General features: G+C 55.8%; 1 protein-coding gene across 1 annotated transcript; it reads right to left on the reverse strand.

Annotated features, from left to right (window-relative positions):
• Nucleotides 1-651: 651 nt before the first annotated feature.
• PDIA4 (protein disulfide isomerase family A member 4) lies at nucleotides 652-18,367 on the reverse strand. The gene is made up of 10 exons (XM_068972325.1): nucleotides 18,083-18,367; nucleotides 12,711-12,891; nucleotides 11,304-11,509; nucleotides 9,144-9,282; nucleotides 8,505-8,710; nucleotides 8,239-8,397; nucleotides 5,513-5,664; nucleotides 3,027-3,180; nucleotides 2,610-2,843; nucleotides 652-1,900 (listed from the first exon to the last, which is right to left on the reverse strand). Exons 1-10 carry the CDS (start codon nucleotides 18,168-18,170, stop codon nucleotides 1,485-1,487), a joined length of 1,935 nt encoding a protein of 644 aa, XP_068828426.1. The 5' UTR covers nucleotides 18,171-18,367; the 3' UTR covers nucleotides 652-1,484.
• Nucleotides 18,368-18,650: the final 283 nt, after the last annotated feature.

The raw sequence follows: 18,650 nt of genomic DNA on the forward strand, positions 1-18,650 counted from the left end.
TGGGGGGTGGGGTGGGGTGGGTGGGAGGAGCCCTACTCATCCACCTGTCACACTGGGGGACTTACCCAGATACCCCCACCCGCCCAGTCCCCAGTCCACCTTGGCCAGACTCAACTAGCAAGCGGATCATTTGGGAAGGCTCATCGGGGCTGCCCCTTCCCGTGAGGGCTGCCCCCTGCCCTGCTGCGCCCAGCTCCTGCAGCGAACACACCGGCCTCTGCTCAGAGCAGCCACCAGCTCACCTGTTCTTCTCTCAGCAAAATTAGGAGCAGGTGAGCGCAGACAGCACACCCGGGCAATGAACTCCCGAGTGAAGCTCTCATCACACAAATCGTGCAGAGCTCTGAGGGCCGGTCCAGCTTCCCATCCTGGCGGGTCCCCTCTGCCCGGCTCCCAGGCACACCAGAGCCTTGTCCTCCACCACTGCCCACCCGCACACAGGAGCAGGGCCCACCGATGGCCTCGCCCAGGTCAGGCCCCCCCACCCCCAGATGTCCACGATTGGGGTGAAACCACCAGCACGCTGCAGGGTGGGTGGGCGGGGAGCCTCTCCTCCAGGCCCACACCGGGTTTCTCCGTGTCCACGGCGCCAAGACTCTGGGACAAGATCGTGTTCTCTAAGACAGCGACGGAGGCTCATTTTCAATCATTTTTTTATTCCACCACGTCAGCCTACCTACCCTATCCTTCCTGCCATCCCGAAGTCTCCACTTGGGCCCTGGCTCATCTCGCCTCAGACACGGTGGTTCTGAAGGGGGCGGCGCTGCCGGCCTTAGTGGCGCGACCTTTCTGAGGCTGAGCCTTGGAACCTGGCTCCAAGGGCCTGGGGGCACCTGCGACAGGCTCCCGCCCGCGGTCTTCAGTCTGGGAGGAGAAGGCACGGAGGTGTCCAGGCCTGCAGACATGCTGCTTCTCCTGGGTCAGGCGGCGGCTCAGAGTCAGGCCGAAATCACATCCTTGGCAGGGTGCCTGTTGACTACTCTCACTTTGTGCGTGCCCCGATGGCAAAAAACAAAACAAAACAAAACAACAGTCCCATCTTCAGCTAACGATTCCTCAGAAGACGATCAAATAAAAGGCGAAAAGCAACACAATTTGGCAAAGGTTTCTTAAATTTTAAATTAAAAAAGGAAAAAAATGCACACAGAAGAGATTCAACTTGCCTGCTTTGAAGAAATATATTAAAGAAGGTGAAAAGTTAAAAAAAAAAAATCAAACCCCAAATAACAATAAAAATAGATGTCTCCTCTGTAAAATTCTGGACTAATCTACTGAGTCATTCATATCTATTCAGTATTCAGAGCATGAAGGCAAAAGACCAGAGTATAAAAAAATTAAAACACAAACCTAACCAACACTTTGAGATACTGCCTGTGAGCAAGCCTGCCAGGCTCACAGCTGGCCGTGGGCCCCGCCAGTGACCGCTGGAAGCTTCGCTGGGTCTGGTCCCTCCTGCGCTCGCCCTCTGCAGACCCCCAGGGCCTTCAAAGCTCTTCCTTGGTTCTGCTCAGTTTTGTGGCATGTTCTTCTATAAACTTGCTCAAATGCTCCAGGTCTCTGTTTCCATCCTCAAATTTAATTGGGTTCTTTTTGTCCCCGCTGGGGGCAAAGTAGATGGTGGGGAAGCCCTCGACTTTGTAGCGGTCGCTGGTGACATCGTTGGCCGTGGCGTCCATCTTGGCGATGACCAGGTTCTTGTGGCCCTTGTACTTCTTGCCCAGGGAGGTGTACACCGGCTCCAGCTGCTTGCAGTGCCCGCACCAGGGTGCATAGAACTCGATGAGGACATCCTTCTTAGGGTCCATCACGATGGAGTCAAAGGTCTTCCCCACCACGACCTTGACCGGCCCCTTGTTGTTCTTGGGCACAGGCTGGGACTTGATGACTGGCTTCAGTTTTCCTGCGGGGAAAGCAAGCAAGGGCGGGTGTGAGAGCCGAGAGGCCGGCCCCTGGTGGCCGCGACTGGACCAGGTAGGGAGGCTGGCCCGACGTGCAGAAGGCTGGGGCAGATAGACATCGCCAAGGTCAGGCTGGCCCCTGTCTCCAAAGCCCCGCCCCTGGTTCTCTGATTCCCCCAAATCCTATACTTTCCAGTCCCGGCAAAGGCCAGAGGCAGATGACCAGTCATGCCAGAGGCCTAGCAGATACGATCCTCCTTCAGAGGGGTGGTCACAAGAGAGGCTGCCAGTACATAGGGGTCACTAAGAGGGCGGTGTGCAGGCTGGAAGCCTGGGGTGGTGGTGGGGGCAACAGACTGGGCAGACAGGATGGGGAGGGAGGTCTGCCCACCCAGCGGGGGCAATGGGGGCCCTGAGCCACGTGCTCAATCAGATCAGGAAGACGCTGCATTCGAGGCCAAAGCAAGTTTCCCACATACAAGAAACTTATCTGTTGCACTTTAATTTTTAAAATAAGGTTTTTTGAGATTCTAAGACACCTGTTTCTATTACAAAAAGAGAGAGAAAAGGGAGCAAACGAACAGGGATTCTCCCCTTCCCCTGCTGTGCACCCTTGGGTCCCGGGGGAAGCACAGGCCCGGGTCCCAAAGGCAAGCTGGCAGGGGCTGCAGAAGCTGGGTGCGGGTGTGGGTGGGTGGGGTGCAGGCCCACCTTTCTTGAAGGCGGTGACGAAGTCGCGCAGGGCGTCGGCGTCGAAGTCATCGGGCTCCATGGCAAACCTGCGGCCGCCCTCGTCCAGGATGGCCGCATTCACCTCCTCCCCGCTCTCGCTCAGCCCCAGGTCCTTCAACTCCGTGGCGAAGTCCTCCTCGTCGGCCACGGCGAAGGTGTACTCAGGGAAGTCCTTGGCCACCTCCAGGACCTTGTTCCGCCAGAACTGAGTGGCTGAGAAGGGACCGAGGGCTCGGGCATCTGGTCCGGCCCAATCGTCCCCGCGGCTCAAGGAGGGCCGACGGGACTCCTAGCCGCCCCCCTGCTCAAGCGGGGAGGGAAGGGGGTGGTGACTCCCCCCGGAGGAGGAGGACCCCCGAGGCTGTCATTACCCGCACCCCCCAGCCCGGGGCTCACCCGCGCGGTAGTCGAAGCTAAAGTCCACGCCGTAGTAGACGACCACCAGGGGGCGCCGCGCGTAGCGCTTGGTGTCGGCGGCCTTGCGGAGGCCGACCAGGGGCAGCGTATGCTTCACCACGTGCTCCGCGATGGCCGCGGCCTCCGTGGAGTCCTGCGAGAGAGGGGCAGGTGAGGCGCAGCTGTCTGCCATGAGCTCCGGGAAGTCTGCCCCTAAGGAAGTCACGGGGCTTCCCTGGTGGCTCAGAGGGTACAGCGTCTGCCTGCACTGCTGGAGACCCGGGTTTGATCCCTGGGCGGGGAAGATCCCCTGGAGGAGGGCATGGCAGCCCACTCCAGTACTCTTGCCTGGAAAATCTCATGGACAGAGAAGCCTGGCAGGCTACAGCCTATGGGGTCACAAGAGGCGGACATGACTGAGCAACTTCACTAGGGACATCACAGGGGCCCTACTCCCCCAGTGAACCCCAAGTGAGCCTCTCGGGTAGCCAGGGAGCCCTTCCCTATGGGTCAGGGCTGGCTGACCAGGTCAGTCGGGATCTGCTGGGGGGAGGCCTGGCTCCCAGATGACAAAGGCACAAAGGTGAGCTGAACTGGGCACAAGGTCTCACGTTCCTCCAGCTGATCCCCACAGTAGCCTGTCGGGGACACTACAGGATGAGATGATCAAAGTGGCCGTTGGGGCTCTGGGCTCTGCCTGCAGAAAGCCCACCCCTGACCACTGGCAACAGAAAGCCCGGGGGGTCTGGGGAAGAGTTTGGGGCCAGACACGTGCACCACTGATGCGGAACCTGAGGCCTAGCAGGGTGAGGCCATCTGCCCGGCAGAAGTGGTGGATGACCACCTCTTTCCCCTAGAGCCTGAGTCCCATCTGGATGGACGGTCAGGGAGGCAGCAGGGACAAGACACAGCGGGCAGCGGGGCCCTCTTTCATCAGGATGGCCCTGGACCGCCCGTCGCAGAGAAGGCGAACTCCGGGGGCACCCAGGATGTATGTGCTCCACAGCAGAGCACTCAGCACCCACAGGCCCAAATGGGAACTTAATGCCTGAGCCCTCCTCACTCACATCTGCAGAAGACTGTCTCCTCACCTCCAGGCTGTGTGTGCTGACTTTACAACTGGCTTCATCTTATCCGTCCTGCCCTTGTCTTCCCTTTGTCCTAATGCCTAGATCCATTTTTTAAAACTGCATGTTATCTGTTATGTACATTTTTTACAAAGCAGCCCTTAAATAATTCTGGGGACAAAATTGGTATATAAATGACACCAATCCATTAATAAAAAAATGTTGAATGTAAGATCAGGCAGAAGCAAAAAGAGCAAAGTAGCAGTGATGTATTTAACAGACTGTGGATCTCAACCTTTCAGGGTCAAGGGCTCCTTCAAGAATCTACTGAAAGTTACAGACAGACCCCTTTCCTGGGAGCAGGCACACCACACAGAACTGTGTCTGGTTCCCATGGCCCCCAGATCCCAAGTTCATCAGGCTCCTCTATGGACCCAGAGTCAGTATCTCTAGGTAACAGACAAGAAGCCGGAGGGGCAGGGGGTGATGAGACCACTCCTGTATGTCTTGGTTGGGGTCGGAGCACACCTGCCTGTCACCTTAGTCTCCTCCTAACCGGCTGTGGGACCCTCTAGGTGTTAGTTCACTTCTCTGCATCCCAGTCTCTTTCTGTCAAATAAAACATCTGGATTCAAGATGTAAAGTCAAAGTTGCTTGGTCGTGTCCTCGAGACCCCATGGACTCTGGGAATTCTCCAGGTCAGAATACTGGAGTGGGCAGCCTTTCCCTTCTCCAGGGGATCTTCCCAACTCAGGGACTGAACCCAGGTCTCCTGCATTGCTGGCAGATTCTTTACCACTGGAGCCACAAGGGAAGCCCAAGAATACTGGAGTGGGTAGCCTATCTCTTCTCCAGGGAATCTTCCGGACCCAGGAATTGAACTGGAGTCTCCTGCATTGCAGGCAGATTCTTTACCAACTGAGCTATCAGGGTAAGGTTTCCTCCAAATGACAGTATCTGTTCCTTGGAGCTCAGGGCCCCTGGGAAGCACTTGGAACATGAAGTGGGACCGAAGCTCACCCACCCTTCTTGAAATGAGTGTGTCACCTCTTTAGGAAGACTGAGGGAGGGGGCCCCAAGGAGGAAGGAAAGGCCAGGTCCACAGGCCACACCCCACAGCTCCACCCAGTGAACAGAGAGGCCTGTCAGTGCTTTGTAGCCCTCAGCACCCAAGCCGCCTGCCGGTGAGTGAGGCTTCTCTCTGACGGAGCAGCATGGCCTGGCCAGGAGCTGGCCCATCACGAGGTATGCAGAGAGGGCCACCCTCCTGCAGAAGCAGGTGGAGCTGCGCCAGGGCCTCAGCCCCACGACCCACCGGGCATGTGAGCACCCCGTCCCTCCCCGCCCCCCGTGAACCCTGACCTGACCAAGAGAACTTCAGGATGATCGGACGCCCCGGGGCTGGCACCCCTCACCCACCTTGATGTCCATCACATAGCTCTTGGGCTCATATTTGGACTGGAATTTCTCAGGCTGCATGACGACCAACTTCCCCAGGGAGACTTTCAAGAACTTTGCTATTTCAGTGCTGAAAGTGTGGTGGAATTTGTAATCCTCTCTCAGGTTGTTAGCTGAGGAATTGACAGAATGATAAATAATAGTTTATTAAATCGCTTAAATGATTTAGATTCAACTCTACCCACATCACCCAAAGCAAATGCCCAGAAAATGGTGTAATTAACCATGAACGCTGTGTGGATAATATCCAGAGCTTAGACATTTAAAGGAGTTTGGATTTAAAAACCTGGCATAGATGTAATACCTTAAAATCTATGTATCTCTGAATTTATTTTTAAAATAAATCTGAAAAAAAAAAATGAATAAAAATAAACGATTGGAACCTTCACAGAAAAACTTCATCTCTCGGACTGACTGTGGTCTCCGATGCTGAGAAGCACATTAACCCAGGCTGCCAGCCTGACCCTCCTGTGTCTGGCACGAGAACCCTCCGTCTGCTCAGGGGCTCACTTCTTAAGTGGCCTGTTCGGGCTGCAGTTTTCCTGCTCTATGGATATGTTGTGCTGAACTCAGTTGTGTCTGGCTATCTGTGACCCCATGGACTGTAGCCCGTCAGCCTCCTCGGTCCATGGAACTTTTGCGGCAAGAATACTGGAGTGGGTGGCCACTTCCTCCTCCAGGGGATCTTCTCGACTCAAGGATCGAACCTGCGTCTCTTGAGTTTCCTGTATTGGCAGGCACATTCCCTACCATTGTGCCACCTGGGAAGCCCTACATATTTTTATTTACGTCTCGGGAAACTCCCAAAGGCAACCCCATGGAGATAACTTTAGAACGGGGGCTGGCAAACTTTCCTAAGGACCGGACAGGAACTGTTTCAGCTTCGTGGACCCCACGGTCTTGACAACTCAGCTCTGTGCTAACAAAGGGAACTTACAGAACCACGTGAGGACCGGGTTCGGCCTGTGGGCCAGCCTATCAACCCCTTCCCTGGACCCTGCAGGGGCACCACCTTGGGCCCCCTGCTCTGTCCTCACCAAGGCCTCCAGATCCACCCTGAGCAGAGTCTGCAGTCCCAGGAGGGCAGGCCTGTGACTGGGTTACAGAACAGGCAGCTGAGGGCACGGCACATCTCAGGGGAAGCAGGGAGCAGCCTGGACAAGCTCATAGACATACTTGGACTCAAATCACCATTTCCGAGCCACTAGCTGTGACTTGAGCCCCAGTCCCTCCTGTAGAAACAGGTCAGGGAGCTCTCAGACCACATTAAGAACGAAACAGCCACCCAGAGGAGTCTGGCAGGTCAGTCTCCCACCTGTTCTAACCCGCCAGGCACGTGGCTATCTGTGACCAAGTGGCCGTGGAGGAGACAGCATCACCTCAAGAGCTTCCTGCCCAGCCCCCTTGCTCACAGACTCCATCCTCCTGCCAGGACCCCCTCTGCTCTTGCTCCGTCAGCCCTGCGTCCCTGGGGCTGTCTCTAGTTCCTTCCCCGAAGGCCATGCACCAGGCCCTGTGACTGTCACCCTTGCCTGAGCCTAACCCGCCTGGCCACGAGGGGCCACAGGCGTCAGACTGGACGTGCAGTGGCTGGACAGGCAGCACCGGGGCCCCCCAAGCCCTGAGCACCAGCACCTGCGTTTTGACAAGATCCCTGGGCATCTACAGGCACCCAGATGTGAGGGCTGGGGGCTCCGTGGCTGCCTGTGGCCCTGGGTGGACGAGGAGACCCCCTCTGTGAGTTTTTAGCACAGCTGGATGACACGGTTCCTGAATCAGTGAAGACTGGGGAAGCACGAACGGGCTTCAGCTCCACTGTAACTTTTACGTCACTCTGCAACTGACACGCGCAGCGAGGACCGTGAGGCACAGACATTAACACTGAGCGGCAAGCAGGGCATTTAACAGACCATGATTATGACTTCCAAGTAGAAAACCAAGCCGTTGTGGCGTGTATGATGGGGTGAGGGGCCCAGGGGACTCAGGAGCTGCTGGGGAAGACCAGGAGGAGCCTGACTGTCCCCCAAAGGCCGTCTTTGGTTCATCACCCAGGGGCCATCCAGGGCGGCGAGGACCCGGCCCCATGGGACATTGCTGAGATGTGTTGGTGGTTAACTTCGCCTCCCAGACCAGCCTCACTGGGCACTTGGCATCACCGGGCACTTGGCTGAGCACTTCCGCCACTTTATCTCCACTAATGTAGCGACCTTCCACATAAGACAGGACTCCCTATTGGCTATGAGATCTCCAGGTTGACCGAGTCACTGATTGCCCACTCGGGGTGGTTAACCACCGACAGAACCGGGACTCCAACTCAGGTCTGATGCAGGAACCCTCCCTTTCTGGTCAAGACCCTCCCCTGGCAGCAGGGCTGGCTCTGGGAAGGGGCCCCGGCAGAGGAGGGAGGGAGGTAATGACTTTGGATGAACTTGACTGGTCCCCTGCCCTCCCCTCAGACCCAGGAAGGAGAGAGTACAGCCCTCTCGTCAGCTTCCTGAGAGACTGCATCACTCACGTGCAGTTAAGGCAACCAAGAACCAATCCCCAACCTCAGAAAGGAAAGCCCGTTCCCACATATGCAATCTCGACCCTTCCTCAGGCCTAAATCGACGCCCAGGGGTCTTATACAACAGCAGCAGCCCCAGAAGGCCTGGGCGTGAGCGCACTGGCCTGAGGCCCCTCCTCACCTGCATCCTGGTACAGCTGGTAGGCAGGGTCACTCTCCGACTTAAAGACCCCGATGATGATGACGTCGTCCCCGTCCTTCAGGAGCTCCTGGACTTCCTTGAGGGCCAGGATCTGCTCGGAGGGCGGCCCAGACTGCTCCATCATGTAGTCGACGATCCCTGGAAACAGAGCGCATGCCTGAGCGGGGCTGGGAGCTCGGGGCTCCGGAGTGCCTGAAGGCACTGGGAGCTCCCCACACCGGGCCCAGAGGCGGTGGTGGACCTACCATATTTTTCCCGTGGGCCGTTGTAATCGAAAGCCTTCCCCTTGCGGAAGATCTTCAGGGTGGGGTAGCTGGAGACGTTGAACCTCTTGGCGAGGTCTGTCTCCGCTGTGGCGTCAACCTTCGCCAGAGGGATTGGTGGAGAGCTCTTACTCAGCTCCTTGGCAGCCTTTTCGTACTCGGGGGCCAGTTTCTTGCAGTGTCCACACCTGCGAGAGCGAGCAGCTCTGTCAGGAGCCTGTTCCAGAGTGGACGCAGCCTCCTAGCTATGGGATGCGCAGACACCCAGCCTGAGTTCCTGGGTGACTTGGAGAGATCTGCCAAGCCAGAGAAGCCCCCAGGCAGATGGTGTGGAAGCCTGACATGGGCTAAGAGATGGGAGACGCCACGATAGTTCTGTTGGTTGGACAGCTGGAGAGAGAAGTTTCAACCTATCCTACCCCCCAGCAAAGACTCTAAAACCACCCCTCCCAGCAGCGCCCACTTCACCCGGTGCATGGTGGGCACTTGGCACCTGCCAGCTCCTCGGCTGGCTCTGCCTCACATGCAGGGGTCTGTCTCCTGCCACCCCTGCCCCGAGCTGCAGTGGGTACAGGATGGGCCTAACCAGTATCTGGTCACGGGAAACCGACACCATCTTACCAGGGAGCATAAAACTCTACCAGCATGATGTTGGCATCATTCACCACTTCATCGAAGTTGTCCTTGGTCAGCACGAGCGTGACTTCTGGTGGAGGCGTCCAGTTGGGCTGGGAGACCTCTTTGACCTTGGCCACAATTTCTGGAACAAATCCCACAAGACTGAGCACGTGAAGGCCCCTGGCTCCAGGGGCAGGTGGGGAGGGTGGGGAAGAGAGAACATAAGGCCACAGAACAGGACACGCTTGATTTCCTGAAACCCAAGCCCATCTACTGCAAGGAGATCAAACCAGTCAATCCTAAAGGAAATCAACCCTGAAAAGTCACTGGAAGGATTGATACTGAAGCTCCAATACTCTGGCCACCTGATGTGAAGAGTTGACTCATTGGGAAAGACCCTGACGCTTGGAAGGATTGAAGGTGGGTGGGGAAGGGGGCCATAGAGAATGAGATGGTTGGATGGCATCACCGACTGAATGGACATAAGTTTGAGTAAGCTCCGGGAGATGGTGAAGGAGAGGGAAGCCTGGCGTGCTACAGTCCATGGGGATGCAAAGAGTTGGACATGACTGCGCTACTGAACAACAAAGCCCATCTAGAGCCAGGGCCCCTCCGCAGTTTGGGAGCCACAGAGAAGAGCCCGAAGGTCCAAGGTTTCCAACAACCACCCGTCACACGTCCACACACACTGCTCGAGGCAGTCTAGCCCAGCCTGATGAATGAGACTGTTAAGCGCACCCCGAGAGGTCACCTCCCAGTGTTCAACAGCATATGCCTAGTAACAGTTTTGGGAGCATTCCTCTTAAGACGTACAAATACATCTGTGCTTAGACACGCACACGGAGCACTGGCACGTTACACACAGCACAAAATTTAACTGCAGCTGAGAAAAATGGGAGGAGCAGCAGCTCCAACGCCACCCAGGCTGCACCAGCATCGCCTGCCAAGTAGTTGTGAAAAGGCCCGCTTGTGGCCTAGGTGCCCGGAGATGCCAGGCAGGGGACACTAAATATATGCTCACAAAGCACTTCCCAAGCGGTTCTCAGGAGCAGTGGCTGCCCACTGTTTCTCTGCTTTTGTGGCCCTAGAATCTGCCAAGCCCAGGTCCAAGAAGCACTGCGGCAAAGCACCAGCTTTCAGACTGGAGCGTGAACAGCAGTGCCTCCGGGCGCAGGCAGACCGAGGCCTGGGAGAGGGGGGGCCTCAACTCGGGGGAGCCCCCCTTCTGAAGACACACGGGAGGTCTGGCACCCAGGGAGCCCGCTGCGGCAAACACTGCCCTCGAGATGCCAAACTGGGCCACGTTCCTAGCTGTGAGGTGGCGAGGGCGGACCAACCCCCAAACACACACACACACATGCCTGCTCTGGTCAGACTCTTGAATGGCTGGAAGGGAACCTTGAGATCAAGTCCACGTGACTCACGCTCGGATGAGGAGCCCAAGGCCCAGCCAGGGGGGCCCTTGTGGGGGACACAGGGCTGTGCGATGGCAAGAAAGACCCCAAGCCTACTTGGTGCAATGCCCACTGTGCCACACTAGGAGTGGACGATGCTGCAGAGAGCAATCTATTTTTTTTAAGCCGTCAAAATGCTGAAGGCTACCACGGTGTTATCTGTCTATTCATTTAATGAAACCGACGTAGTGCCTGATGCGAGCCAGGCAGAGCTCCAACAGGCCTGGTTTTAGAAATGCCACTTGGCTCCACGCACCTGGTTTTAGAAACACCAGTGGTTCTGTGAGCACTGGACCCACGGGCTTGGCCAGCCCTGGGGCTCACAAGAAACAAAGACCGTTGAGACGGACCTGACGCTCACTGAGTCAGAAGCTCTGGGCGAGGATTGGCAGTCTGTCTCAGCGCATCCCCCACCCCGTGCCCTGGGTGTCGGGCCCAGCTAGACACTGGTCCATGACACTAGCGAGACCCATGGCCTTTAACACAGTGGCTCCGGATCGTGAATTTCACAGCTGTTAAGCGTCCCCCTTTCTTGTCCAGGACAAGCTTATTCTGATCAGAGTCACCGCGGACGTTCCAGCAGGTACTGCTGCTAGTCCACTGGGCTGGGCTTCCTCTCTGTTATCCAAGTTGCCCTCCCCTCAGCCTCTCCCTTCCTGGGGAAGGGAGCCCCGGCCCCCCACTTCTTCTGGCGGCTCAGGGCCCTCACCTTCCTGGGTCCTGGAGCCCTCGTAGTCAACCGCCTGCCCCTTCTTCAGGATCTTGATGGTGGGGTAGCCAGTCACGTCAAACCTGCTGGCCAGCGCCGACTCTGAGATCGCGTCGATCTTGGCCACAGGGATGGGAGGGTCATTCTCCTTCAAGGTGGTGGCGATTTTTTCGTATTCTGGAGCAAACTTTTTGCAGTGCCCGCACCTGAGAATGAGATTTCAGGACGGAGAAGCAGGTTAACTGGAGGCTTAAATCCAGCTGGATGCACAAAAACTGGACTGGAACCAGAAATGTTTGCGGTTAGTGAGAAACACGAAACGGGGGAGGCTGAGATGGCCCGAAGTCAAACAATCCCAGGGTGAATCCCAGCTCCACCAAGGGCAAGTACTTTCAAGAGCTCCACACCCCCATGTGAAGAGAAAACTCTCCCTGAAAGATGCCATCTTTTCCACTCGTCTCAGATGTGGATGGCGGGGTTTTCCAGAGGCTATGGGACCAACAGTGATGTCAGCATTCTGATGCTGATGAATAAAGGTGTTACTGCCATTTAGAAATGAATTATTTCCATTTTTTGGTTTTAATTTCCAATGTGGTAACTACTGATAAATGTGACCCACATAACAAGCTAGCTGCTACTGCTGCTGCTAAGTCGCTTCAGTCGTGTCCGACTCTGTGCAACCCTATAGACGGCAGCCCACCAGGCTCCCCCGTCCCTGGGATTCTCCAGGCAAGAACACTGGAGTGGGTTGCCATTTCCTTCTCCAGTGCATGAAAGTGAAAGATGAAAGTGAAGTTGCTCAGTCATGTCCAACTCTTAGCGACCCCATGGACTGCAGCCTACCAGGCTCCTCCATCCATAGGATTTTCCAGGCAAGAGTACTAGAGTGGGGTGCCATTGCCTTCTCCGAGCAAGCTAGCTGAGGTCCTCAATATTTAAGGGGTTAAGGTGTTCTGAGATCAAAATGCTTGAGAACAGCTGATCTATAAACCAGGAATGATGTAACCTCACAGGTTTGCCCTAAGGACTGTTTAGATACTTTATATGAAGCATCTCATACTATGCTGATCAGACAACATTATGTATATCTTGACTATTTTTCCCTCTCAAATGGACTGAGGAGGGCAGGAGAAAGCGAAGACAGGATTATGAGATGGAAAAATAGCAGAAGAGAGGTGGGAGAAGGAGCCCAATAGTCACCACGAGCTGCCCCACGAGGGTGAAAGATGGGAAAGCGGGGCTGGTCCCCACAGGGTCCAGTCTGCATGCCGCTGGGGGGACGCATCTGTCACCCCCGCAGGTCTGTGTCATCACAGCTCGTGAGCCACCCGCAGCTGTAACTAGCAGAGGACGTGTTCACGTTTTTAACCAACTGGACCTGAAACGAGGCGGGGCGCGGGTCCTCACCACGGAGCGTAGAACTCCAGCAGCACCACGTCTTTGTCGGCCACAAAGTTATCGAAGTTCGAATCCTTTAGGATCAAGACGCCGTTTTCCTCCTTAACTTCCAAGTCGTCATCGTCGTCATCATCATCGTCCTCGTCCTCTTCCTCGTCCTCCTCGACGGCATCCTCTTTGTCAGAAGAATCTGTGCAGAAAATGCCCAGGCAGGTTAGAAAACTGATGACCTTCCTCCTTAAAAGTCTTCCCAGGACCCCACACCCTCAAAATGGTCACAAGTCCTTTGTGGTCCCTGAGGGTCACCATGAGAAGAGGCGGTGACCGCGGGCCTCCTGGAGCCCAGACATCTGCATGTGGGGTGGGCACTTCAGATTTCACTTAAAGGGAGGTGATGGCTAAAAGGCGGTGAAAACTAACTACGGGTCTAGAATTTAGTCTAAACACTGCAGCAGGACTTGGCAGGGGTGGGACCAGCCCCCTCTCAGATGGGGAACCCTCCTTCCCGGCACACAGGTCTGGTCCGCCCTGCAACAAGGCCCCTCACCCACATCCAAGCTGTGTGTTAGGGCTCCTCCCTCTGTGGGTCCCCCCGCGTCCGTGCTCAAGGTCCAGGCTAACTTCCACAGACATGTTCCCCTTCCTCACCCTCTCTGCTTTCCACAGAAGGAAGGACTTGCCTCCAAGCTCCCATCCTCGCCCCCACGGATGACTGCCTAGCCCCCCAAATCAGTACAAACAGGAAACAAATCTTGGTTCTCAACTCTTTCCCCCTGGAGGTTACTTGGGCTGACTTTTTTAGTAAAACATGACTCCCCACCTCCTTCCTCCACACATCAACCTTCCCCTGAAGGATTAGAACACCCATGGGATATTTTTTATACGTATCTCCTAATCCGAGATGGATTAGCAGTCCATCGTTCATAATGAAAAGCTGAGAACCGCACTTGTTTCCTCTTCATACTTTTGTGGGACGCCTGCAAAGTTCTCTTTCCCAGAACACAAGAATATAAGCACATCTTATCACCAACAAGGCTTGACTGGATTTGCTGCTGAACTACAGGTACGGAACCCTGAACTGCAGCTCTCGTTACCCAGGTTCCCAGGTGCTTCCACATCAGCAAACAGAAATGCAGGCAGCATGATTTCATCAACTCCAAAGGCAGAACGTTTCAAGGGGCCCATTATTTCTTTTTGGAGATGCTTCCCAGGAGAGAAACCAACACTGACAGCACGGCTGACATTAGGGCTTGAGAACCCGCCTGGGGACCTGGGAGCTCCCTGGGACTTGCCCTATTTCAGCACCCACCCCCCACCCCCCCAAACCAGACCCACTGCTGCCTCTGCAGCTGCTCAGACACGCCAGGGGCTGCTCTGGGCAGGGCGGCAGCTTTGCTTGTTATCATCAAGATCTACCGACCTGTACACTTATTACCAAAACAAGCTGAAAACCCACCCCGCCCCCGAGCCCTACTTCCCTCCACACTTGTCCCTTCAAACACCCACAGCTTTTTCCTTTCACAAGCCCCTGTCCTCCACTGTGGGGGCTGGAGAAAACAGCTCTAAAATCCAAACAGAGACGCCACCAACTTGAGAAGGCGCCTGTGTATCCTGGGCCAGGCTGCTTCCCCGGGCCCCAGTTTTCTTCCCGCCCTCCCCGAGCCTGTCAGCACACCCACTTCTCCAGCCACCTTGCCACCTCCCTCCTCCACAGGCCTACAGAAGCCTCAGACCCCCAGCACTGTCAGCAGGAGGCTTGGGGAGAGCAATGAGAACCAGGCTCCCTGGATGCAGAAGGGGCAGGACCCAGAGGAAGACAACTGGGCTCAACCCCATCCCCACCTCCCAAGCTGGTGGCCTAAGCTCATTTCTTTTCTTTTTTCCTTTAAATTTATATACATATATTTTTTGGCCATGTGGTGAGCATTTGGGATCTTAGTTCCCCCGCCAGGGATAGAACCTGCAGCCTCTGCATCAGAAGCTCAGAATCTTAACAACTGGACCACCAGTGAAGTCCCAGAGAGATCTAAGGACCTGATGCTCTTGAGAACCTCCAGGTTTACACCAGCTGGCTCCGGGCTTCTGGTACTTTAGGAACACTGCCCACAGCAACTAGGCAGGGCAAGTACCAGCTGACCTCTGTTGGCCTGTGGAACCCTAATAGCGGCTTTCCAAAAGGCCGGGCTGACGGCCCCTCACTTGAAAGTCCCATCCAAAACGACCTGCATGGGGACTGCAAACCCAGGGGCTCAATGCAGGGGTGTTGGGCAAGGTTCTCTGCTCCGGCCAGGGGCCCAGGAGACAATACACACCTTGCCCCAGATCTGGGAGCTGCTGCAGGCAGTGAGGCAGCCCCCAGGGCAGCGCAGCTGCCACGGTGCTCAGCTCAGGCTGGGAATCAAGCTTCTTTGCAGGCAGATGGAAAGACTGGAGGAAGGCTGGAAAGAAAGCTCAGAACTTAATCCTCTCTTCAAGCGAGGAAACAGCTTAAGGAGGAAGAGGGACTTGGCTGCCAGTTCAGTGCACAGAGATAAGGCGAATTTTACAAAAAGGAAAAGCAAAGAGGTTTCCAACCCAGCCCCAGGCCGCAGAGGTCTGCAAGCACTACAGCGATGGGGCGCTCATGATTAAACGGGACCATGAGTTATGCTGTGACAGAGCTCCTGATAGGGAACTCCTTTATCGAAACTTTTTTAAGAATGGATTTTCCTTCTGCATTTTTAAGGACAAACAAAATGACAGAATGTTCCCTACGTAACGAAGGATCCTCAAGCACATTAAGGCACAGCCCCCACCTTCCGCTGCTCCCCAAATTGCCGACAACTCCCAGGGTTGACTCCTCTGCATCTGGAGAGGTTGCTGGCTCCGTATTCCCCCGGACTGAACCCTCCCATCCCCCGCATCCCAACAAGGAAGATATCTCACAGTTTAATGGGGAAACCACCTCTTACAGGGCTCCACTTTTAAAGCTGGACACTCTAGGACAGAAGGGGCTGGAAGGGTGCCATCCTCCTCCGAGTGCCCCTCATGCTGCCGGGCCCATCCGCCAAGACCACTCCTAAAATGCGGGCCCCTCCTAACCAGGTTACTGCAACCCCAGTCCACTCGCAGCAGGGCACCTGACCAGGCCGGATCCCGCCCAGCCTGGACACATGCCACTCCTTTCAGCATCTCCTCACCTGCATCCTCAGTCGGCATAACAATAGACTCAGGAATAACATCATCTAACTGATCGTGTTTCATGGGCCACGCACTGTGCTGAGCTCTCATGCAACTCTCTGAGTCCCCCTGGGGAAACATACTACATGGCCTTCACCAATGAAGAAACAGAACTTCAGTCACCTGCCCAGGAGCACAAGGCTACGGAGGGGAGGGTCCTGACCACTCAGCTGCTATGCCTTGCTGGCCCATCAGACTTTCTTCCCAGAATGCCCTAAGTTTTTTTAACCTCCTTTGATAATTACTTCCCAGAAGTGAAAAGCAGGCAACGACCCACATCAAAATATCTCCTTTATACTCTTCTGGTTGGCAAGATGTGAGAACAAGTGAGAGGCCTGACAACTGGAGGCTCACCCATCAGGGCTTAAGTTCTACTTAGTAACTGTTCTTGGGGGCAATGACAGGCCCAGACACCACTGTGCTGTTAGAGTCTGACATGCACAAGAGGCGGGGAATTCCCTGGTGGTCCAGTGGGTAGGACTCCAAGCTTCCACTGCAGGGGGCACTGGCTGGATTCCTGGCTGGAGAACTAAGATCCTGCAAGAGGTGCAGTGCAGCAAAAATAAATAAAATGCACAGGAAGCAAAAAAGGGGGGGAACCCCTCAAGACTGGGACCATTTGGGGTAAAGGGAAGTGTGGTCCCAAAATAAAATCCAGAAGCTAAATGTGAAGGGCGAGGGACGGGAAAGAGTCAAGGTAACCACTAGAAGCCCCACTCCAACCAACTGACCACAACGATCCACAGGCTCACCCTAGAGGCAACTGCCTCCCAGGGTCTCCAGTGCATTAGCGGCCTGTGGCAAATGACAGACTCACTCATCCTAATACCCATGGTGTCCATCCACGCCTGCCACTCTCCCAGGCCCCTTGAGGCTCCCCGCAAGACAGAATCATCTGATCAGAACCAAGACAAGGCTACTCTGTTATGCTCCGAAACTACCATCCACCTCCACTGGTCCTCAAACATTAACGTGCCTCCCCAAAGGTTACTTTGGCCACGAATCAATGAAATGTGTTTAAAATGCTGACCTGAGGGCCCACCCTTGCGTTCTTCCGGTTGGGTGTATTTTGGGACTCCGTATTTAAATAAGCACCGGGCGATTTGGATAAAGGTCCCAAGACACACTTGTAGGTGACACTGCTCTCTGGTCCCTGTGGGCAGGTGTTCTTTTCACCAAGAGCTGGTTTTCAACTTCCTTCTCTGTGTGGGTCAAGACTCTTGAATACAACTTATCTAAAAGTTACTCAATCTGAAAGAGTATAAAGTTCGCACTTCCCTTACACACTATCAGAAAAGAGGGGTTATTTATATTGGAACAAACTCAAGAGGAAAAAAACTCTAGTTATCCAGAGAAAGGCCAGAGGAAGAAGTTAAGGCCAGTAATGTGTAGTTCTGTTCTCTAGCAATGTAAGTCTTTAAGTTTTCTAATTCTCAAAGTTCTCACACATCACTTATTTTTAGCTAGCCTATTCCAAAGAAAAATGCAGGACCGATGGCTGGTAGTAGCGAATGTTCCTCCCAGAGCCGGCGCTTTATCGGCAGAGGCCACACTGAGCCCTAACTCCCGGACCAGGCGCAGTGACTAGCACATACAGTCGGTGCCGAATACATGCTTGCCGAAGGAATGCTACCTCCGGTTTCCAAAAGACGCAAACCAAGCCATCCCTTTCCTCCTCAAACCAGAACCCTCCAATTACTTCTATCCAAACCTACAGACCACATTTTTCAGGCGTAAAACGCTTGCTGCCCGCGGCTGTCCCCAGGGCTCCCATTCGGGACGTCACACCCTCGCCCTGTTTTGAAACCTGCGGCCCCTCTCCCTTCCCACTCCTTGGGCATGTGAGCCTCAAATGCTTAACCAGTTCCCAAGCTCCCCTTCCCAGGAGTGGGCAGTCAGCCTGGACTCGAGGAAAATCGGAGCAGAATCAGGGCGAAGAAGCCAGTGTGCAAAGAAAGCACTTCACACCCTCTCCGCGTCCAAGCCTCGGTGGCAGCCCCGGTCTCCTCGCCGCCCTCCTCTCCCGGGTCTCCCAAGCGATCCTGTCGCCCCGCTACAACCTTCCAACTCCAGCAAGTCGCTGGTCCGCGCGGCGCCCCCACCCCGGAGCGCGCGGCCCGCAGGCCCGGCCAGACGCCGCCGCCGCCGCCGCCGCCGCTCACCTTCGTCCGGGCCCCCGGCGCTCGCCACGGCCAGCAGCTGCGTCAGGGCCAGGAGCAGGACGAGCATCCAGGCTTTCCGGGGCCTCATCGCGGTGGTGCTGAGCGTGGCCTCCTTGCACCGGCGGCCACTGGTCGCTCCCGAACCTCGGGTTCGGGTCTCGCGGAGCCAAGCGAGAGGGAAAAAACCGCCCCCCGAAGACCTCCCTGGCAATTAACTGGTGGGCGGGGAAAGACGCGGGCCGGCCAATCCCAGTCCGATCTGGGGCGCGGGCCGCGAGCGCCGCGGCACCACCCTCCGCGTGGACCCTCCTCCCCGGCCTCCTCCGCGCACCCCGCGGCTCGCGCGTTTAAAGCTCAGAGCGCTAACGTGAGGTGCCCCCTTCTGATTGGCTGCTCCTCGGCCTCCAATCAGCGGCTGCCACTCGGTTTACCCGGAGCGCACAGGCTGAGAGAGGGAGCTGGGGAGAACAAAGGCGGAGGGCCGGGACCCGAGGGGCGGGGCCTGGCTACGCCTCGGGCAGCGATTGGCTGACGACGCGGAGGGTGGGGCCTGGGAAGCGCTAGGTGG

This window comes from Capricornis sumatraensis, chromosome 5, assembly GCF_032405125.1.
Source record: "Capricornis sumatraensis isolate serow.1 chromosome 5, serow.2, whole genome shotgun sequence".
NCBI lineage: Eukaryota > Metazoa > Chordata > Mammalia > Artiodactyla > Bovidae > Capricornis > Capricornis sumatraensis.